Genomic DNA, 23,919 nt, shown 5'->3' on the forward strand with positions numbered 1-23,919 from the left:
AGTGTTACCCAGAGTCCAATAGTATTGAACCTGAAAAATAACAGTTCCCCCAAACAATCCAAATGCAGCTCTCTCTTTTTCTTATCTCTCTCTTTCTTCCTAATCCAATGAAATAGTTAAACTTTCCCAGTGGTCCACACAGCTTAGATGGTAACTCTTACCTCTGTCTGAACCATGTGAACCCTATGAAGTCTGAGATCATGCACTGCTCCATAGATGTCAACGGCGTCCTTGGAATCTAACTGTTGGAGGATGCGGTCCAGTGCAATGAAGGTTCCTGTCCTACCCACGCCAGCACTGAAAAAGATGGAGAACAGATGTGGAACATGAAACATTTTTTTTTTAAATCTCTGCCTTCATTTTAAATGTAGGTTTTATTTTATTTTACTTTTTTTTTTTAGTTAACAAGCATTTATTCTCTGACTGGCTGCCTGCCTATCTGCCTCTCTCTCCCCTCCCCATTTTAAAAAAAAAGAATAAAAATCTTTTAACAAATAAGCATAGTCAAACAAAACAAATTCCTGCATTGGCCAAGTCTCATTCTGTAACTTGAGTTCATCACCTGTCCATCAGAAAGTGAGTATCATGTTTCATCGAGTACAGATAGCATAGTTTTGCCCTTTCTACTATTTCTGGGAGAAATCTTGGATTTCTTGTGTAAGATGTTTACAAGATTGAAAAGACCCTTTCCCTTGGGGGAAGCTACTTGATCTTCAGACCAGCAGTAATTATCCAACAATAGGCACATTCCTCAGAAGCTAAGGTGCTCTTTAGGATCATAGATTTAGTGATAGAAGGGACCTTTGAGGTCATCCAGTCTAATACCTCTCATATTACAAAGAAGGAAATAGAGGGATAGATAGATGAAGTAATTTGTATGACAAGGTCATACAGGTAATAAATGGAAGAGACAGGATCTGAACCTGCTAGCTGGAAAGACCCTCAAAGATCATGTGGTCCAAAATTCTCACTGTGTTGGAAACAGAGGCCCAGAGGGGTCAAGTGTCTCACTTACAGTCACAGAAAGAGCAGAGGGGGCATATTGGTATTAATAGCACACAAAATCAAGTGGTAGAGGGCTATTGGTCTGCTTCATGAGTGCCTTTAACATTTACATTTAACTTTTTTTTTAAAGAATAGCCATGTGTGTACTTCCATTAATGGCTCTTAGCAAAGAATATCAGTGTCCCTCCATGCATTAACTAGTTAAATACTATGCTTCTACAGATAGAATGAATTGTCTTATGGGTCTCTCCTTGCCTTTACTGCCATCCATTCTCCAAAGAGCTGCCACAGTGCTTTTCCCAGGTCTGACCATGTCATCCATCCCATTGCTGAATAAACTGCAATGACTCCCTATTATCTTTTTTGTGTGTGGGGGGGGGCAGTGAGGGTTAAGTGACTTGGCCAGGGTCACACAGCTAGTAAGTGTCAAGTGTCTGAGGCCGGACTTGAACTCAGGTCCTCCTGAATCTAGGGTTGGTGCTTTATCCACTGTGCCACCTAGCTAACCCATGGCTCCCTATTATCAAAGAGATTTACCTTATGTAAAGATCTGAACATGTCATCCCTTTACTCAACGAAAACTCTTCTTGGTGTTTGAAGTCCTTTACAACCTGATCCTCATCTGTCCTTCCAGCCTCCTTATGCATCATTCCCCTCCCTTCACTTTATGGTTCCAGCCAGACCAGCCTTCCTGGATTTCTCCATGTTTCATCTCCATATCTTTGCACTGGCTCTCCGCCATGCCTAGACTATGTTCCCTCCTCACTGCCATTTTGGAGAATCCACAGCTTCCTTCAAGGTTCAGCTCTGTGAGGGCAAAGATATTTTCATCTTTATATCCCCAAGAGCCTAGCACCTTGACTGGGTATAGAAGAGAAACTGTGTAAATGTTTGTTAACTAAGGACTATTCTGATCTCATGGGTAGTAATCTGAGGCAAAAAGACAGAAAACCATGATTCCCAGGCTTGGGAATTTGCTATGAGAGAAAATAAACAACGAATCAGTTAATAGACCTCATGATGGATAAAACAAAACAAAACAAAAAACAACAACAACAACAAAACCCAAAAACAATGTCTGAATTTTTTTTTGCCTGTATACAAAACGTTCATTAGCTCACCATCATATAAATATTATGTTTGGAGTCTATACTCAGCTTTTTTACTCCCTATCTGGATGACTTTGGGCAATTCACTTAAACCTTTCTTGGCCTCAGTTTCTTCATCTATAAAATTATGAAATTGGGCTAGATCCCTAGGATGAGGTCAGGACAAATCTCATGGGTGGAGTGAGGCAGATTTTACATGCTTCAACAAGATCAGTAGAATTTGTATTCTTGGAGCAGAGAGGAGACAACATCACAGGCTGAGGAAACAACACAGTCAAGTGCAGGGAGATCAGATTCATGTTGCATATATGGGATGGGGAGGAGACCAGGCGGACAGGAGGTACTGAGGAATATTTAGAAATAAACTTGAAATGCAAAGTTAGTGGGCTGTGGCCTCAATATGAAGGGCCAATAAAACTAGACAAAAGAGCTTAGATTTATTATGTTAGTGTAAGGTACATACACTGTCTGCTTTGCTGCCCTTCCATCACTAAGTTGCTCCTTATGGAAAGAACCTTAGAGGCAGCTAGGTGGTGTAGTGGATAAAGCACCAGCCCTGGATTCAGGAGGACCTGAGTTCAAATCCGGCCTCATGCACTTGACACTTACTAGCTGTGTGACCCTGGGCAAATCACTTAACCCCCCCCCCCCCCGCATTGCCCCACCAAAAAAACCCAAAAGACAAATGAAAAGGACCTTAGAGGGACGTTGTCCCATCATAGGTACATGTTATTGTTGTTTGTCTTTCATCCTTGACATTGGGAGGCGATTTCATGACTTTCATCTTTAAGTGAGGCAGGACTGCAAAATGTTACCAACTTCACTCTTTCCTCCAGAGCCATCTGGGTTTAGTGGCAAGATATAGATCAGGACTGGAGATGGCCCCAGATATTTAAGGCAATTGGGGTTAAGTGACTTGCCCAGGGTCACACCGCCAGTAAATTGTCTGAGGTGAAATTTGAACTCAGGTCCTTCTGACTTCAGGGTCAGTGCTCTATTCACTGCACCATCTAGCTGCCCCATAGGTACATATACACTATCCCACTGAGGTCCCTTTCATATGGAGCAGTTTAGTGGTGAAAAGGGTAAGAAAAATGGGCAATACACTTTCTGTAGGAAAGAAGCGGGAGGATGAGCAGAGACTCAAAATACCCTAAAAGGCTCAGGCAAGAGAAGAATATGCTAATTTAGTTGTCAGCCTAGCAGCTAGACTTCTATCCATTGGATTGCCTCATGGTTAGGTCTTGATTTGAGCTCCTGGACATGACTGCTCTTTGCTTAGAATTTGATGTCAATACCTACCTGCAGTGTACAATGGTGGGCCCAGCCCCTGGTGTTCTGTTAATATAATCCCTGACGGTTCTTACAAACTGGATCAGGGATTGGGTGGTCTCGGGAACTCCATGATCCGGCCAGACCGTATAGTGAAAGTGACGAATGAGTCGGCTTACATCAAGCTGCTCCTCCTGTCAGACGGAAAGATAACAAGACAAATGAACCGAGGCAGACATCGGAACACCCCAATCACACTTGAGCAGGAAACAGTACATTTGATTAGCAGGCTTGCCATTACAGGTGTTCATGGGAGAGCAATCGGCAAGGAGCACAATTAACCAGCCCCATTCATTTTCACAGGCTTGGTTGTTGAAGATAAAGAAATAAATAGAAGTCAAATAGGGAGGCCCGCCAACGTACACTGCATATTTTAAATTCTCTGATTGTCCATTCCGACAGCACAGACTCTGACAGCATCTGCACGATAAGGTCTCCATAGTAGAGGGAATCTTGGTCAGCAGGCCAATAGTGATCACATTTTACCTGGAGAAAGAGAGAGGAGGCCAAAAATGAGCCCTGAGATGTGTCGCTGGTGAATCTGCTCTTTGGAACCTGGGAATGCCTTCCCCAGTGATATTTCTGCTCCTAGCTACTAGACTAACCGAATTGTTAGCCACCAGACTAATCCATCAATGCAAAGGTTTTCATGACTAAACTCCCAGTTGTGGCTACACAGATGAAGTGATGGGGAAAAGTAAACAGAATTTCCAGATGATTTGGGAAAAGGCACCTCCTCCCACCTTAGATACACACAACACAGACTAGCTCTTTTTGTTTCTCTTATCTTCCATTTCAATTGCAATGTATTGTGACTTGGGCTTTCTAAGTTATTGTTTTTTTCTTTTCTTTTCTTTTCTTTTTTTTTTTAGTGAGGCAATTGGGGTTAAGTGACTTGCCCAGGGTCACACAGCTAGTAAGTGTTAAGTGTCTGAGGCCGGATTTGAACTCAGGTACTCCTGACTCCAGGGCCGGTGCTCTATCCACTGCACCACCTAGCTGCCCCTCTAAGTTATTGTTTCATTCACTTTCATGCCCAGACAAAACCTTGGAAGTGATTGGCCCTCTGAAAATTGTGTTTGAAGGATGGAGTTGGACAGAGGATGGTATAAAGCTTTTTGGCTTGATTGAGAATGTGTAATGATACCCCTTCCCACACCCTGCTTGGATGCAAGAATATTAAATGGTCAGCTGCTTGTTCTTTAGAAGATCAGAATCTGATTCTGATCACACTGATATGTCACTCTGTTTATACATACAAAGTGAAGTGGAGAATTCAAGGTATTATTTGGATAAAAACAAAAGACATAAACTACAACAAAAACTCTTCTCACCCCAAATGGGCAGATAAGTGATTCACCCATAAGTTGTGTGTTCATTTAAATCCATCAACTTTCTACTTTGCATCTGGGGACATAAATGCAAAGTGACAAAGTCCTACTAGATTGGGGACCCTCTCTCCTTATTTGCAGCAATGGGTGCAGTGGCTATGGCTGGGTCGGCCTCCCCCAAATTGAAGGAGAGAATTTCTGCCTTGCTTTGTATTCTCAGGGCTTAGCACAGCTCTTATGATCTACAACCTCAGGCATACTATTGGGGTTTTCTATTATAAAATTCCTTAAGGTAGCCCCCATAATATTTTTTATCCCTCCCTAACCTTTTTTTTGTTGTTGTTGTTTTTTTTTTTTTTAGTGAGGCAATTGGGGTTAAGTGACTTGCCCAGGGTCACACAGCTAGTAAGTGTTAAGTGTCTGAGGCCGGATTTGAACTCAGGTACTCCTGACTCCAGGGCCGGTGCTCTATCCACTGTGCCATCTAGCTGCCCCCCTCCCTAACCTTTTTTTTTTTTTTTTTTTTTTGCAGGGCAATGGGGGTTAAGTGACTTGCCCAGGGTCACACAGCTAGTAAGTGTCAAGTGTCTGAGGCCGGATTTGAACTCAGGTACTCCTGAATCCAGGGCCGGTGCTTTATCCACTGTGCCACCTAGCTGCCCCTCCTCCCTAACCTTTTAACAATGTTTCTTGTGTCAGGAATTGGTTTGCATTTCTTTGTATTCCTAACACTAAACACATAGTAGGTGTTTAATTAATGCATGTTGACCTGATTGCTGAATTCTATCCAAGTTACGGAACAAATCACTTCAGAGAGAAGTCAAAGAGATTTTTTTTTTAACTTACCCGACCCTTCTCAACACACTGGGTCACCATTACGATGTTGTGGACATTCTGTTCCCACGACATTTTCCAAAAGTCATCTTTGGTGCCAGGAAGGGGCCCTTGAGTAGCAATGTATTCTCTTCTAAAGTTGTTCCCCTGCAAAGAATTTACAGTCTGTGAGGCCAGAAACAATAGACTCTTAAGAATTAAACAAAAGGCCAGACCTGTATGTAGATCGGATGATATGTTTATATCCTTTGAGAAAGAGGTAATAAAACGTTCCCCAAGGTCCCTTCGAAGTGTTTAGAAGAAGGAAGGACACAGTTCAGCATGTCTAAGTATTGATGGAAGACAAGTTCCCCTTTTATCAGTAAGTATTTATAAAATTTTAGACGCTGGGGTTACAAAGACCAAAAAAGAAGCAAGGGTGTGTCTAGGACAAAAAGAAGTGGAGAATTGAGGCAACCAACTAGAAAGCATAGGCAGGGATCTCAGAACTCATCCTATCCAACCTTATCATTTTACTGTTCAGGAAATTGATACCCAGTGAGGTTAAATGCCCAGGGCCATAGAGCTAGATAGCTCAAAAACAGGACATGTGAATTCAAGGCCTCTTTTTACTGTGTCAAGACAAATAACCCCTTTGACTCAATAATCCGTTTAACTATCTCAATTTACTCTTTTCCTCTGTGAATGAAGATACCATCTCAGGCCCACAATGCCTTGTCACAATTGTTTAAGCAAAAGCCCAGGTTGTTTAGATGGCTAGGACTGAATTCATGCCGCTAGGAGTTAATGAGTGGACAGTCAGAACCAGGTCCTAAAGGGGAAATGTCTTGAATTATGAGTCTGAGAAACAAGATATGCCTGTAGTTTCATAGGATTGAATTGAAACAGGATGAGAATAGAGTCAGGCTGGGCACAGTGACAGGTTGAGTCATGGCGTCCTTGGTGCCCTGTTCACTGGGCTGATGGCTAAGCTTACCAAGAGAGAGAGACACACAGAGAGACACAGAGAGAGGACGAGAGAGACAGAGAGAGACATAGAGAGAGAGGAAGAGAGACACAGAGAGACAGAGAGAGGAGAGAGGGAGAGAGAGACAGAGAGAGGAAGAAAGAGGAAGAAAGACAGAGAGAGAGAGAGAGAATGACCTTTGGAAATGTGTCCTTGGCTCCTGATAACCATGATCTGATCTGATTACAGCAATCCCAGAAAGTGGGATTTAGCACTGATTGAATTGGACACCATTCATTTTATGGCAATCAGGCACTGTTAGTCAATCAGACATGGTCTTAAAAGAAAAATAAAACTGAGAGGGTTTGCAGACCATTAAATGAGAACACTAAGCATGTCCGGAGGGGGAGAACTTTAAGTAAGGCTGTCCATCAAAGCTTTCTCTTTGGGCAGAGTGACTCAAGGCTACTCTCTCACTTACTGGTATATAGCTGGCATTGATGTAGTCTGAGCAAGGGTCATCATCCACGTTAGAAAGCTTCACTCTTGTTGTGTCATCTGGAAAGCAAGTTATTGAAAGAGTCAGCTGGGCAATGAGTACCTATTAAATGCTAACTGTATGCCAGGCATTGTGCTAAGCACTAGAGATACAAAGAAAGGCAAAGGACAGATTCTGCCCTCAAGAAGTTTACATTCTAATGGGGAAGAAGACACCATGGAAATAACCAGGCACATACAAGATATATCACAAAGGGGATGGAAGACTGCCTCTAATCTCTTTTCCTTTGTGAGTGAAGATACTGCCTCAGGCCCACACTGTCTTGTCTAGTTAAGAAAAGGCACAGATTGTTGGAATGACTAGGGTTGAATTCCTGCTGCTGGGAGTTAATGAGTGGGTAGCCAGAATCAGATGCTAAAGATGAACATGTCTCAAGCTATGCCAAAGGTGAATGCAGTAGGTTCTTAAACTTTTTGCATGTCATGGAGTCCTTTGGCAATCTGCTGAAGTCTTTGGACCCCCTTCTCAGAATAATGTTTTTAAGTATATAAAATAAAGTCTATAGGATTGCAAAGGAATCCAATTATATTGAATTATAGTTATTAAAATCTTTTTTAAAAAGCATTCAGTGGCCCCAGGTGATGAACCTCTAATAGAAGTTTCTCTCTGAATCCAGGGGTGACTTCCCTGTTCATGGACAGAGCGTGCACATCTAAAAATGGTGAGTGAAGGCCACTATCTGCTGGACACCCCTTTGCAAAGATGTTACATTCATCCATCCCAGAGGTTAGCTCCTTGACAAGGTTGCAGTGACCGTAGCTCATAAAACCCTCTGCTGCCTTTCTGAGCCACGTAACCTATTAGAGTGCTGAGTGCTATCAACTGTGATGGCCCAGCTGAGCAACTGGAGCAGCTGTAGCTTCTCATAAGCAGAATGCCCATCATTCCTCGCACCTCCACCGCAGGTGGGAAGTGAAATAACCTGAAAGTGAGTTTGTTTTAAGAGTCATGGCTCTTCTGCGCCAAACCTCTGAGCTTTGTCTGCATTGGGACTATTCATCTCCTCTTGGGGGAACAACCACTTCCTTTCCTAAGCCTCATTTGTTTTACAGAAAAGGAGATGACAACTGGGCTACAGGAGATAGAATTCCATAAACCAATATAAAACTCACAGGGCAGTATGTTGTTGTATCGATTTTTCCCTCTGTTCTCTGGCAGGAGGGCTGTGTCACATGATTGGTTTCGACCCACCTCTTTTAAATCCTGTTAGGACAGAAATAAAAGTTTCCAAGTGGAAAATTATTAAATGCTGTGAATATGAACATCAAAGCACCCAAGTCATCTAAAGCCAAGTGGAAAGGGGTCTTTTGGGGACTATTTAATTAAGCGGTCAAATGGTCAAATACATGATAGCATTGTGGTACATCAGAAAGGAACACTCTGTGTTAATTACATGCAGGGCATTTGTTTTGGTTCCTTGGACTCTTTGTTTTTTGTGGGGCAATGGGGGTTAAGTGACTTGCCCAGGGTCACACAGCTAGTGTCAAGTGTCTGAGGCCATATTTGAACTCAGGTCCTCCTGAATCCAGGGCCGGTGCTTTATCCACTGCACCACCTAGCTGCCCCCTCCTTGGACTCTTACAATCTATTGATCTGTTCCAAACTGTCAGCATACTGTGCCAATCACAGGATCATAAGAAATGGGATTTAAAGGACAGGGGACCCTTAGAAGTTATCTAGCCTACCTCCTCCCTTCTGCTCTCATTTTATAGGTGAGGAAACTGAAGCAGCAGAGGTTAAGTGACTTGCCCAAGGTTCTACAGCTGGTAAGTGTCTGGGGCTGCACTTGCACTCAGGTCATCCTGACTCCAGACCCAGTGCTTTCTCCACTGGACCACCTGGCTAATAGAAAGAGACAGGGCTGGGACTTCAGTTCAAGTCTTTAGGCTTCAAATCTACTGCTCAATAGGAAAGTTATACGAATGTCATAGTTTGGTTGAGATATGAAAACTTATCCTAACTTGAAGTCAGAATCAGAATCTGAACCCAGATGAAAGGATTAAAGGGATTGTTATGGGCGGCTAGGTGGCGCAGTGGATAAAGCACCGGCCCTGGATTCAGGAGGACCTGAGTTCGAATCCGGCCTCAGACACTTGACACTTACTAGCTGTGTGACCCTGGGCAAGTCACTTAACCCCCATTGCCCCGCAAAAACAAAAAACAAACAAACAAAAAAGGGGATTGTTAAACTGCTGCCTTGGAAGCTGGAGAGCTCTTTGGCCTTGAGTCCTACCTCATATTCCTTGGAGAGAAGATAGTTGGAATCCGCTTGCAGCTTCATGAAGTGTGCTTCGAACTGATTCACTTTTATGGGGCTGCCATTAAAACAATAATAACAACAACAAACTTATTGACTCAAGGGACCATATCTGAATGATCTTTCAAAAGTATACACTCTAATGGATGGGTAGTGCTCTCTCTCTCACTCTCTTTCTCTCTCTCTCTCTGGTAGTGGTCTCTCTAGCTCTCTTATTGTCTCTCATCTCAGTTTCTCTCTAATTCTCTCTCTGTCTCTCTCCCTCCTCCTTTCCCTCACTCTCTCTCTGTCTCTCTCTGTCTCTGTGTCTCTGTGTCTCTCTCTTTCTCTGGTCTCTTTATCTCTCTTCTTTCTTTTTCTTGTTCTTTCTCTTTTTCTCTCATTCTCTCTGTTCTTGGTATCTATCTCATTCTATCTCTCCTTTCTCTCTCCCTCCTTTTTCTCATTCTTTCTGTTTCTTTTTCATTCTCTCTCTCTCTCTGCTCCCTGTTTCTCTCAGTCTCTCCCCCGTCTCCTCCCTTCTTCCCGCCCACCCCCATTCCCTCTCTCCCTCCCTTCCTCTCTCTTACCTAGAAGTTCTCCGGCTTCTGTAAAAGAAACAACAAAAATGTTATGAGTAAATCATCAGAAAAAAAATAGTCAACTGAACTTTTATAAAACATCATTAAAATATGGAGGAAAATAGGATAGGTTACCCTTTCTGCCCCAGGTTCAGATGGACGGACAATGGTCTATCCCTACGAATGCTCAGTCTGGCTGTGGGTCTGTCCTGACCATGGCTGAAACACAAGGCAGGAGACTTTTCAACAACAAAAATTGATTATACACCTACTGTATGCTTATCACATTCACTAGGTACTTGACAATCTATAAAGTTTAGATAAGTGATGATCCCTCCTTTGAGCAACTTGTAGCATAGCAGGGAGAGGAGACAAAAATACAGATTTTTTTTTTTGCCAGTGGTGGAAGCGGTGGTGGAGGGGAGGTTGGGGTAGGAGGAGACCTGTGATTTATTCTGATTGGGGAGCTCTCAGTGTGGAATCTCTCCTCAGTCAATGCAGACCACAACTGGTCTGGCACCAAATGACTTGTTGATGATCATAACCCAGTACTGGTTAAAGACCCTTGAACCCAGGTCTTACTCATTCCAAGAGATGCCTTTCTTACACCATGTTGCCTGAGACAGGGAATGGGATGCCATGCAAGAGGAACAGGAAGAAAATGATTTTGGTTAGACTGTTGAATGAGGGAAGATTGTCTCACTCCATTATAGCATGCGCTCCCGCAAGGCAGGGACTATGTTTTTGTATACTTAGTACTTAGCACAGTGCCCAACATACAGTAAGCAGTTCATTAGTGCTTGTAGTGCAGCATAATTAGTGCAGCATAACAAGACTGGAAAGGTAAGTTGGAGACAGGTTGACAAGAGTTTTAATTGTCGAATAGAGGGGTTTATATGTTATCCTCAAGGCAACAAGGAACCACTGGAATTTGCTGAGCATGGAAGTAACTTGATGAGACCTGCTCTTTGGGAAAATGACTTTGGCAGCTGGTGGAGGATGAATCAGAGTGGAGAGAGGCTTGAGGTAGGGTGGCCAAATAGGTTGGTGTTGTTCAGTCATTTCACTTGTTTCTCTTTGTGACTCCATTTGGGGGTATTCTTGGCAAAGATACTGGAGTGATTTGCCACTTCCTTCTGCAGCTCATTTTATAGATCAGGAAACTGAGGCAAGTTGAGTGACTTGCCCAGAGTCCCACATCTAGTATGTGTCTGAGGTCAGATTTGAACTCAGGAAATTGAGTCTTCCTGAGTCCAGATCCAGTACTCCATCCAATGGACCACCTTGCTGCCCAAATATGAGGGTACTATAAAATTCCAGGAAAGAAGTGCTGAGTGACTGAACTAGGGTGGTGCCTATACAAGTGGGGATACCAGGATGCATGTTGTAGAGATAGAAGCAGAAAGATTTGGCAACTGATTATATGGGGTGACTGAGAATGTAGAATTAATGACATCAAGGTTTCTAAGCTGGCTAATTGTCAGAAGAGTGGTGCCCTCAGTGGTAATAGGGACATTCAGAAGAGGGAAAATAATAAGCACTCATTAAGCACCTACTATGCATCAGGTACTATGCTAAGCACTTTACAAATATCTCATTTCATCCTCCCAACAACCCCGTGAGGTAGGATTTGAGGAGAGAAACAGGGTCCTGTCAGAGACTTGAGAAGAGACGCCTCTGTGGGGAAAAGGATATGGAATCAATATGGGAGGAAAAGAAGGATTTCTTCAATGCAGAGAGTGCCTAGTTTAGATTAGATAGCATAAATTTGTTGTGGAACCCATCAACACAGTTGTGAAGCTTCTTGCAGCAGGGTGAAGAAGACATATTGGAGGTGGAAAGAGTGGAGGCCGAAAGGCATAGTCAAACTCGATTGACATGGATGCTTGACTTGAGTCTTGGGTTTTCATCCAGATGTTTGCCTTGATTTCAATAAACCTTCCTTTACAAAAGTAATAAATGTGGAACAAGGCATGACAGCAAGAAAGAAGACTGAAAGAAAGGGAGAAGGGGAGGGTAGAGAGCAAGCATTTATTACCATGTGCCAGACACCATGCTTTGAGGTTCCCAAGCACCTTATAAACATTATCACATTTGATCTTCACAACCACCCTAAGAGTTAAATATTGTTATCACCCCCCATTTTATATATGAGGAAACTGAGGCAAACAGAGTGTCTCATCCAGGGTCACACAGCTAGTAAATGTCTGGGTCAGGATCTGAACTCAGGTCTTCTTGATTCTAGGCCCAGAAGTCTATCCACTGTACCTCCATAAATAAGGAAGAAATGAGAAAGAAAATAATAAATAAAAAAGAAATGTCCAATTTAATGGTATTTCTGGCATTCTTGGCATTGTAAACATATAGTATTTAATGGGGACTCCATTTCCCCTTACTTCCAGTAATTAAATGACAATGAACCACAAAATAGCAAAGACCAACTGTAGTCTTAAAACATAATTACAATTCAGTGAAGTAATTGAGAATAGAAAATGTCAAGCTCTGTGCAAACATTTCCTAGAATCATAGATCATAGAGCTGGAAATGACCTCGAGGAATTGAATCAAATGAGAACTTTTAGTTCCTGACCCCAAAAGCTTATTCCAGACTAAAAGAGACTAAATGATTCAATGCCATTCACCTAATGTTTCTAAAAGGTCAATTCTGTACAAGGTGTTGTTATGGGTCCTAGGGATTTAAAGAAGGAAAAGAACAAAATCCTTACCTCTTGGAAAGACAAGGCATGTACATGATATCAAGGCATGCATGATACAGAGCAGAATAGGACAAGTTCAAAGGAGAGATAAGACGAAAGATTATACCAAGTAAGAGATGGAAGACAACTTTTAGTTAGGGGATGGATCAGGACTGGTTTCTTGGAGATGGTGGCACCTGGATTTGACCTCAAAGGAAGATAAGCATTTTATCAGGCACTGACAATGAAACAGTATGTTCGAGGCATGTGAGAAAGCCTGTATTAATATGGAGGAAAGAATGGAAGGATGAAATTAGTATGTGATCCAGTCCAGTTGGACTCCAGGGTTTGTTAAGGAGAGTAGAGTTTAAAATAAGACAGAAGAGGGTGAAATATGGTGATTCCACTTCCCCAGTATTACAGATATGAATAAGAGTTGAGATTTTCAACATTAGAAAACATAAGGATAGGGGCAGCTAGGTGGTGCAGTGGATAGAGCACCAGCCCTGGAGTCAGGAGCACCTGAATTCAAATCCGACCTCAGAGACTTAACACTTACTAGCTGTGTGACCCTGGGCAAGTCACTTAACCCCAATTGCCTCACTTAAAAAAAAAAAGAAAACATAAGGATAATGGGAAATAAAATTCCATTTTCCTTTTCATTTTTTCATCCGGCAAACATTAATGAAGCTCCTGCTAGTATGTGAAATGTTCTCTGTTAGGCACTGAAGTAGGACAGAAAGATGAACAAAACATAATCCTCTTCCTCAAGAAACTTACAGTCTATTAGGGGAGATATGATAAGTTAACAGATAATCAAAAGACAGGTTAGAATGTGGAAAATGTGTAAGAAGAATATAAGGTGCTATGGGATTACATGTAGTCAAAACTACTATTACCTGGGGAATAGGGTTGGGGGTGTTCATCAAAGAAATGGCCCGTGATCTGGGCACTGAATGATAGGAGAGATATCAAGAGGCAGAGATGTTGGGTGGGGGAGGAGAAAAAAGAGGTTATTTTCAGGCCAAGGGTATGCTGTGACACCAAGACACACACACAGAGTGTCCCAAAAGTCTTAGTGCAGTTGTGAGTTATTAAAGCTTAAGACTTCTTGGCCTCTCTCTTTCCCTCCCTCTGCTTCCTTCTCTGTCTCTCTGTCTTGCTGTCTCTCTGTCTCTGTCTGTGTCCCCCCTCTCTTTTCTCCACATAATGTGAAAATATTCTATACACATACTACATGTACTTATTCATATGTTTAGGTGTGTACTTATGCATAAAATTATGTATGTATATAGACACATATATACACACCTGTTTACATATACATATACAATACATTTACATGCATACATACACACTGCCCATATATTATACATGAAAATATGTACATACACATACACAGAGATGTGGGAAGGTCTGGGATATGTGCAATGAAATATGATGAAGCTTGATGAGTATGTGAGGAGGAATGGGGTCAGGTAGAATTGGAAGCAAGCTTATGAAGGGCTTTGAATGCCAAGATAGAGGTTGTGCTTTATTTGTTCCTTTTAGTGAGGCACAATGAGGGTTTAAACCAGCTTAAATTCTTTTTAAAAAATCTTTTTTTTTTTTGTCAAATGAAAACTCATTTAAAATTGAATTTCAATGTTTGTAAGAGAGAACTCGGAGAGGGGATTTTGTACCTACCTCACTTTCCGTCTACAGATAAATAAAGCGATGACTGCCACCAGCATGCCGATTAGGAACAACCCAGCACTCACTCCTTCAATAACTCCAAGCAAAGGCTCTGAGAGAATCCAAATGAGACAAAACAAAGCCCAATGTGGGAATTACTACAAGGAAAGCACTAGGGAGCAATTCAATCCCTTTCTCTGGAGGAAATTTTTGAGGTAGAAAGACTAGAAAATGTACCTGCAGCCATGGTTTAGACCTGTGAATATCAGAAAGGTCTATGATTTCATGGCATAAAGCAATTCCCAGGGTGGGAACCCCCTCCACCAACACAGATCACAATCTGTGGCTGAGGGAGATAGGTCCTTGGCAGTTGCTTAAGATGCTGAGAGATTGAGTCATTTGGCCACAGTAACCCTGCTGGGAAGTGTTAGAGGCTAGATTTGATAATGGCTTTCTGACCTCAATGCCAATACTCTACCAGCTATGCAATACTGTCTCTCTGTGTCTAAACAAACAGATGAAAAGGACATATTCCAGCTAGAACCACTATGCTAATCAACAGATGGGTCATTTTGCTTTTGAGGCTGGCTACAGATTTTTAAGTTTAGAAGCAGGGTGTGTTTAAACTCAGAGTTCTTTGGGATAAATGTCAACATTCAATGTAGCCTAATGCAGCTTGTCATTTCCATAAAGACCTATCTTTAGTGTTTTAACATGGACATCACCTGGGTTCTCAAAGGCTACACCAGTGAAATGCAATCTCTGATGGGTTCCAAGTAAACTAGAAAGACTTCAGTTATGGAGCCTGATGATGGACTACACACCTGTTAGGGGCAGCTAGGTGGTGTAGTGGATACAGTGCACGGCGTGGAGACAGGAAGACCTAAGTTCAAATCCGACTTCAGATACTCACTAGCTGCGTGACCCTTAAGCAAGTCATTTAACCTGTTTTCCTTAGTTTTCTTAGCTATATAAAAGGGAGTGATAACAATATCTACCTCAAGGCTGTTGAGAGGATCAGTGAGATAATATTTGTAAAAGTACTTAGCACAGTGCCTAGCACATAATTTTGTTTGTTGTTTGTCCTTCATTCCCAAAGAGGACCATGACTTTGGGGGTGATGTCATGACTTGCAGTGAATGGGATTTAAGTGAGGGGGAGCTGTTCAAGGTCACCAACCTCACTGTCCTCCAGAGCCATCTGGGTCCAGTGGCAAGATATATATCAGGATGACTGGAGATGGCCCCAGATGTTTAAGTCAATTGGAGTTGTGACTTGCAGGGTCACACAGCTAGGAAGTGTCTAAGGTGAGATTTGAACTGATGTCCTCGACTCCAGGGCTAGTGCTCTATCCACAGCACCACTTAGCTGCCCCTCTAGTATATAATAGGTACTATATGGAGGCGTATTCCCCTCCCACCTCCTATTATTCAAGGACTCATTGAGCTAAATATGGAGTGGCCCATCCCTAGGTTGGCCATGGGTTGATGGATTTTTCAGCCATACCAACTCTCAAAGGCCCTCTGACGAGGTTTTAGAGGATTTTGCATCTGCATAAGAGGAAAGAGCAAATACACTGATGAAATTATTGGTCCTTAAAGTATTTGAGTTAAAGTATGCAGTAGAATCTACAAATAAAAAGCAATACACAGAAATAGAGTTTTTGGAAACCTAGTAAATTGGGAGAGGACTCTTTTCTTCTGGTATAAACAAATATTAGGAATAGCTAGATGAATAATAACTTGTGATAATGACTTGAGTAATGATTTTCAAAGGTGGGTATTTTTAAGCCTTTGACAAAAAATAATGATGTTTGCTTTTTTCAATCTTCATAATAATAACTAACACTTTTTAGATTTAGTTTATATACAAAAGCATGTTCTCTATAACCACTCTGTAAGGTTGATAGGGAATATCATATTTGCCCAATTTTATAGAAAAAGAAACTAAGGCTCAGGGTGATACAGTTAGTGTCAAAGCCAGGGTTCTTTGTACACATGTGATTTCTACTATCTTCATTTCCCAGGCCATGTGTGGGTTTTTTTTTATCAAATAAAAATGTTGCAAATAGGAAAAATGTATTTACAAAGCCCCTACTTAACATTAAATTATAAACAAACATGTTCAAATCCTCTTAGCTTCACTCTAATCCCCATGTGGAATTGAATAGTAAGGTGATTTTCTCTGCATTTGGCATAAATAGCCACTAGGGTCTGTAATATTGTCATTTTCTAAGAGTTATAAACAGGAGGAAATAGGCTCTAATTGCAACAAGGGAGACTCAGGTTAGATACTGAACAGGACTTCCTGAAGGTACTGTAAGACAGATATCATAGAGAAGCTCTAGCAATCTCCTCCTTTGATTTAAGATGAATCAGACAATCATCTGTGTAGTTTATTCTGGATGTCCTAGTTGATCTAAGGACTGAAATAAAAGACTTTTCAAGCTCTCTTCTAACTCTGTGACTCTGTATTTAAAGCTGGACTCAAATGCAAAAGTGGATAAAGGAGTATAAAAAATGCCACACTTGGTCAGACCAGACCCATCTAGCCCATGATCCTGTCTCTGACCATGGTACCAGGGAATGTTTTTCAAGCAACATATCATTTCCCCTAGAGATTAGAGAATTATCTCAGATATTCCAAAGTTCCCCCTTATTCAACCACTCTAAAAGTATCTTTCACAGACTTATCTGAAGCCTTCTTGAAGTTTTGTTTGCTTCCTATTATTTAAGGAAGCTCTTCCTTTTAAAATATCTCCTTCCACACTTCAAAGGACTTTATTCCCAATACTAGCCTCCTAGGATTTGGTGAATGACCATAGAGGGTCAGTCCACTCATATCTCTTTCATATACTCTTATCATATACTCTCATAGCCTTCATTTTCTAGACTGAAGAATAGTAATCTTTACCTTTAGCCTTTCTGGGCAGACTGTTCTATCTTCTTGATTAATTTCACCCAAGCTTTGGATAAGGCTGTGTTTTTCAAGATTAAATTAAATGGCTAAGGAATTTCCTAAATAAATCAATTCAATGGATATCCCTATTGAGCACTTAGGGTTTGTAAATAATATCTTTATGGTAAGGTTGAAGTATCAGTGTTGAGAGAAAGTTAATCTCACCTGATTCTGTAGTGATGGGCAAAGAGAAAAATGTATCTGAGAAGAGTGGCTCTGTAAATTCCTTCAGGTTCTCATCAAATAACTGGGTGAAGGCTCGAATGCTGATTCTGAAAAGAGAACAGGTTGATTTGATACTTGAAAACATCTGTGATTTCACTGGTATGGGACCTACTCCCCTCCACTGACATAGCTAGGAATCCTTCCATGCTTTATGAGATAATCTGTATTTATAACATTGCCTGGGATCCAACCTTCTAGGGATAATCTTCTTTGCACCCATCAAAGCTGGTAAAGGGGAACCATCAAATCTCTACTAATGACATGTTTCTGCTAGTGCAAATTTGAGGCTGAACATAGTGAGAATAGTTGAAAAAATTTTAGATGGAAATATAGGATCCAAATTGGAAATATAGCATCCAATTCATTCATGGCTTTCTTCCCATTTCTTTTCATGAGTTATCCATTTTAAAAGCTCCTTATTTCCATCACCATCACCAGCAGCAGCAGCACACATCTGATGCTTATTATATTGTGATAAGTGAGAGAGATACAGAGTCCGTGCCCTTGAAGATCTTATACTTTATTTGAGAAGATAGAAAAAAAGGGGAAGATAGTATGGGATTACAGAATTGTTAAAAACAATACAAAGAGGAAGGAGAAAGGCAATGCAGGCAGTTGGGAATAGCACCAATCAACAAGTATTTATTTTTTTGTTTTTTGGTTGGGCAATGAGGATTAAGTGACTTACCCAAGGTCACACAGCTAGTAAGTATCAAGTGTCTGAGGCTGGATTTGAACTCAGGTCCTCCTGAATCCAGGGCCAGTGCTCTATCCACTGCACCACCTAGCTGCCCCCAACAAGTATTTATTAATGCTTACTTTGTGCCAGGCATTGTACTAGGCACTAGTATAGTGGTTGGACCGGTATAACTGTAACAGAGGGTTTATAGTATTGAGAAAGGATAGAGAAGTGCCTATATAAAAACTGCAGATAGCATTGGATCCTTGGACTGAGGAGTTCACATTTTATCCTTAAAGTAATGAAGAGATGTTAGAGTTTTTAGGATTTGTGCAAACTGGCATTTAGCAAGATTAATACAACAGCAGATTAGAGGTGGAGGGAAATCATTTAAGGAATTATGCAAATAGTCCAGATGGGAAATGGTAAAAGACAAGAGAAGGATGGTAGTAGTGGGGATGGAGAGGATGGGAAAGATGTGAGAGGGATTACAGAGGAAGAATCAGCAGGACTTAGTGACTGACTGGACATTGGAGGAAGAGGAGCGATGAGTCAAGGAAGACTAATTGACAAGGGGAATAATGGTACTATTAATAGAAATTGGGATGTGTAGAGTCAGATGGAGAAAAGATAATGATTTTTATTTAAGACAGAATCACAGACTTTCAGACTTGGATGGGACCTCAAAGGTCACCTACTCTAGTGCTTTTTAAACTTTTCCCACTCATGACCCCTTTTTGCCCAAGAAATGTTTATATGACTCCAGACATATAGGTAAATAAATATATAGGTAAATAAAAACATAACCTTTTACTGTTGCCAATTTTTTCATGATACCCACATCCAGTTATTTGACCCCATATGAGGTCACACCCCACAGTATAAGAAGCTTTGACCTAGTCGAACCCATGCTTGACAAGAAATTCCTCTATAGGAACCTCAATGAGTCAGTCAATCAATAGACATTCATTAAATGTCTACTATTAAGAGTGAGTGTTGGGGATTTGAAGTAAGGCAAAAGACAGTCCCTGCTCTCCAGGAGCTCACAATCTAATGAGGGAGACAACGTAAATAAATCATCATTTAGGCTTTGCTAGATGTGAGGGAGGACTCAGTGCCTCCTGAAGCAGCTCCATTCCACTCTGGATGCCTCTAAATCAAAGGAAGTATTTCCTTACAATCAGCCTAAATTTGACTGTCCCCAACTTCCAGCCATTGTTCCTAAAGTTGGTCCTTAAAGACAAGCAAAATAAATCTAATCTCTCTTCTACATAATACACTTTCAATTAACGTAGCTTTCACATTCTCCCCTGTATCTTCTCTTCTCCATCCCCAGTTCTTTCAAATGATCTGCTGGTATAATATCAAGGTCGTCCATCACCTTGGTCACTTTCCCCTGGACCCTTTCCAGCTTGTCAATGTCCTTCCTAAAATGTGTCACCTAGCACTGAACAGATGTGGTCTGACCAGGGCAGAGTTGAGTTAGGGGTGACAGAAGAACATCTAAGTGGAGATTTCAGCAGTCAGTTGGAAGTACATGGCTAGAAAACTGACTTGGAAGTAGTTCAATTAAAAAAAAAAAGATATACCAAAAAAAAGGGGGAGGGAGGAATCTGATGGTTTTAGTGAAGCCAAAGAGTGATGCAGCTACTAAAAAAAAAAAAAGCTGCATTAATAGAAGATCAGTAACCAGACCACAGGAAGTCATAATCCCTTTACTCTAACCAAGACCACAACTGAGTAGTGTGTTCATTTCTGGGAACCTCATTTGAAGAAGAAAAATGGCAAATTAGAGAGCACTCAGAGGGTGGGGAGGGCCAGGATAGTGAAGGACCTGGAAATCATGTGATAGAGAGGAATGGTTGAAGGAAATATGGCTATTGGAAGCTCATAGTTGCATAACACTTGAAGGTTTACAAAGAACAATAACTCCCAGGGATACGGAACTCTGACATTTGCAAAGTACCTTACTCAAAACCACCCTGTGGGGGAGGACTGTATTATTAGCCTTGTTTTTCAGATTAGGAAACTCTGAGCTGTGAAAACGACCTGTCCATGACATGATTCATCTCTGATGGGGGATTCGAACCCAAATCTCCTGACCCCAGGTCTAGCACTTTCTACCCTACTTCAAAGCTATCCTATGAGTGAGACCATATCATTTATCATAATCTATCTGTTGGTGGGAAAATGAGAATGTGATTTGCTGAAATCACAGAGCTTTTATAACGGGCAGGGGCGGGTTTTTGATACAGTGTCTTTTCTTATGCCACCACTTCCTCTCAGCTTGCCTAAGGAAGGAAGCCTAGTCTTGATGATTATCTTCAAACGTATGATGATTTGGAGAAAAGTTCTCTGCTGTCTCATGCAGAAGAACCAAAGTGGAAATTACAGAGTAGCAGAATTTGACTCATCATAAGAAATCATTTTCCAGCCACCCGAGAACCATACAGCTATGGAATGGGTTGCCTCATAAATTCAATATTTTTATTAAGTACCTACTATAGCCATGAATCAATAAACATTTATTAAGCACCTACTATATGTGACATTCTGCTAAGTGCTAGAAATATAAAAAAGGCAAAAGACAGTCATCCATCCCCCCACCCCCACCCCCAAGGAGCTTATAATCTAATGGGGGAGACAACACACAAACAAATATGTATGCAGCAAGCTATATAAAGGACAAATTCCTATTTTAACATTTAATTTAATTGAAATTAAATTCCTAATTAACGGCAGCTGCAAGGTGCTTTATTAGGCACTGAGGCTACACGGACCTGCCCTCACGGAGTCTAGTTGTGAACTCTTATCAGTGGGATAGAAATTCTTGAATTAGGTAGGAGGTTGGCTGAAATGACCCCTAAAGTCTCTTAAAGTTCTAATTTCATCTGATTTAAAATCTGTGGATAGAGAACCCCAGAAATAGTCTTAGGGTTGTTCCATTCTGAAGAAATAGCACTAGATCTAATGTAAGTCATTTGGAAATCAATTAAAAAATCCATTCCCCTCCACAATCTATATTGATTTAGCTAACTAGTTGGGGTGGTGTGTGTGTGTGTGTGTGTGTGTGTGTGTGTGTGCAGAAGGAACCATTTTTTTTTTAGAATCCCAATAACAGAACTATAACCTCATAAAGTAAGGAGGAGGGCTAAACCTTTAATTATTTTATATCCATTCAGTCAGTCAATCAACAAACATTTATTAGGCATCTGATATGTGCAATGCATTATTTTTAGATGCAGCATGGTATAGTGGGAAGTGAGTTGGAGTCAGAAGACCTGGGTTCAAGGCTCAGCACTGTCACTCAGTTGAGTGACCATGAATGAATCCCTTGAATGAATCTCTAAATCTGTTTCCTCATCTGTATAATGGGAGTAATAAGATACATACTACCCCATCTTTACAGGTTTGTTGTGGGGAAAGTGATTTGTAAATCTTAAAATGCTTCAGAAATATGAACTATATCATTATAACCTCCCTAAATCTGAAATAAGAGGAATCTTATAGATTGTGACAGGACTAAGATCTGAGGCACAGCTTCACCAAGGAAGGAAGTGACTGGATGTGTCTTATATTTGAAACAAATGGACAAGTTCCATTAGGCATACAATTGAAAAACTGCTTGTGTGTGTATGTGTGTGCCCCATACATGCAATATAAACTCAGTAGTTATAGGAAAATTGTCATATAAAAATGGATAAAGTATTTGTGTAAACATATAAAATATATTATAATAAAAATACACATATATTTAGCTCTGATGTCAGAATTGAATAGAAGGAAAAGAGCAATCTCAATTTCAATTGGGAAGCAGTAGTACTTTCAATAACCTGAAGCTTTTCCCTTAAACAAAACCCCTTTAGAATGAATGAATGAATAATGAATGAATGAATGAATAAATAAATAGACAAACAAATAAATAGACAAATAAAACAAAATATGGGTGGTCTTCTGTGGATTCTATTGCTATGAATCATGGATTACTATGATCCCTGAGGAATGAAAATTTTAGGTTACCCAAAGAACTATGGACAGATGTATTGTTCAAGAAGTGGGAGTAGAAGATAAAATCTGAGAGAAATGTGAGAAAAGGAGATGTCCCAGTCACAAATTGAAGATAACAGATGTACTACACCCACATTCCCATAATGCTAAGAGACTGATAGGCCAGAGAGATTCCCTCTTTGAGTGATATACTCCAAGGAAGTCAATAATAAAAAGAAAGGCTTCATACACACCAAAATACTCATAGCAGCCCATTTTTTTTAAATGGTAGCAAAGAATTGGAAACAAAGTAGATGCTCCATTGGATTGAGGAATGGCTTGAACCAATTATGGTATATGAACATGACAGAACATTGCTGAGCTTTAAGAAATAATGAATAGGATGAATATGGGGAAATAAGGGATGACTTGAATGAATTGATGCCAAGTAGAGGAACCAGGGAAACAACATACGCAGTGACGACAACAGTGCAAATGAAAAGAATAACTACCACAAAAGAACTGAAATTGAATGCTGTAAAATTATGATGACCAAACTTGACCTCAGAGAAGGGATATGAGGATTTGCCCTCCTTCCTTTTTTGCAGAGGTGGGAGATCACGGTCATGGAAGATGCACGCTAGACATTGTTGATTTGTTAGTTTTGCTAAATTGTCTTACCCTTCCCCTTTAAATTCTTTGTTATAGGAGCCAGGTAATGGCAAGGGAGGAAGGAAGTCTAAATTGGGAAGTATGGATGGTTTTAAAACCAAAAATATCAATACTTTTTGAGTTTGGGGTAATGGCTCACTGCTGTACTAGATCAACCCCCTATGGAAGATTTTTCAGACTCTAAGTTTTGGTTCTGCCTCTTATTTAAACTGTGGCTGTTGGCAAGTGACTTAACCTCTCCAAGTTTCCAATTCCTCATCTGTAAAATGGGGACAATGAATCAATTTTTTTGGTTTTTGGTTTTTTGGTTTTTTAGTGAGGCAATTGGGGTTAAGTGACTTGCCCAGGGTCACACAGCTAGTAAGTGTTAAGTGTCTGAGGCTGGATTTGAACTCAGGTACTCCTGACTCCAGGGCCAGTGCTCTATCCACTGCACCACCTAGCTGCCCCTGAATGAATCATTTTTATTCCCTGAGCTGCTATGAGGAAAGTGCTAAGTGCCACACCAATATGAACCACTATTATTGTTCTGTGTATGAGATTTGGGGTGAGGACAGCTCTGTCTGGGAAGGAGGTGAATATCAGTTGGCTGCCCAACAAGCATCAGCCTTGATGCAAAGACAACCAGATAGACTTTCTAGCCTGGAATGGTAGAAATAAAGGTTAAGTTTAGTGTGGATGCCCATCTGCTACCACATTGCCTTTGTAAGCTATTTAATAGTTATGAAATTGGAATTGGCACTCTGGTCTTTCTGGGTCAGTCTGGAATAATAGTACTACTAATAACTGACTTCCCTGTAATGCTTTAAGATTTACAAAGCCTTTTCCTCATGAATACTGATGAAAGTAGGCAATCCAAATATTTTCATCCCTCCTCCATTCCTTTGCCCCCTTTTTCTTTCTTTCTTTCTTTCTTCTTCTTCTTCTCTTTCTCCTTCTTTTTTGTGGGGCAATGAAAGTTAAGTGACTTGTCCAAAGTCACACAGCTAGTAAGTGTCAAGCATCTGAGGCCAGATCTGAACTTGGGTCCTCCTGAATCCAGGGCTGGTGCTCTGTCCACTACACCACCTAGCTACCCCCACACCTTTTACTTTTT

At 40.9% G+C, this 23,919-nt stretch overlaps 1 protein-coding gene across 2 annotated transcripts in view; it reads right to left on the minus strand.

Moving 5' to 3' along the window:
* Nucleotides 1–23,919, minus strand: part of PTPRB (protein tyrosine phosphatase receptor type B) — a 161,650-nt gene that overhangs the window by 12,559 nt on the left and 125,172 nt on the right. For both annotated transcript variants that reach the window (XM_043965208.1, XM_043965207.1), the window contains 11 exons: nt 17,426–17,532; nt 14,315–14,414; nt 10,069–10,152; nt 9,943–9,960; nt 9,350–9,431; nt 8,229–8,319; nt 7,039–7,115; nt 5,624–5,758; nt 3,810–3,932; nt 3,417–3,580; nt 162–297 (listed from right to left, as the gene is read on the minus strand). In XM_043965208.1, the coding sequence (XP_043821143.1) occupies nt 162–297; nt 3,417–3,580; nt 3,810–3,932; nt 5,624–5,758; nt 7,039–7,115; nt 8,229–8,319; nt 9,350–9,431; nt 9,943–9,960; nt 10,069–10,152; nt 14,315–14,414; nt 17,426–17,532 (1,117 nt within the window). The remainder of the gene's footprint in view (nt 1–161; nt 298–3,416; nt 3,581–3,809; nt 3,933–5,623; nt 5,759–7,038; nt 7,116–8,228; nt 8,320–9,349; nt 9,432–9,942; nt 9,961–10,068; nt 10,153–14,314; nt 14,415–17,425; nt 17,533–23,919) is intronic.

The sequence above is a fragment of the Dromiciops gliroides genome, chromosome 5 (assembly GCF_019393635.1).
Source record: "Dromiciops gliroides isolate mDroGli1 chromosome 5, mDroGli1.pri, whole genome shotgun sequence".
Classification (NCBI taxonomy): domain Eukaryota; kingdom Metazoa; phylum Chordata; class Mammalia; order Microbiotheria; family Microbiotheriidae; genus Dromiciops; species Dromiciops gliroides.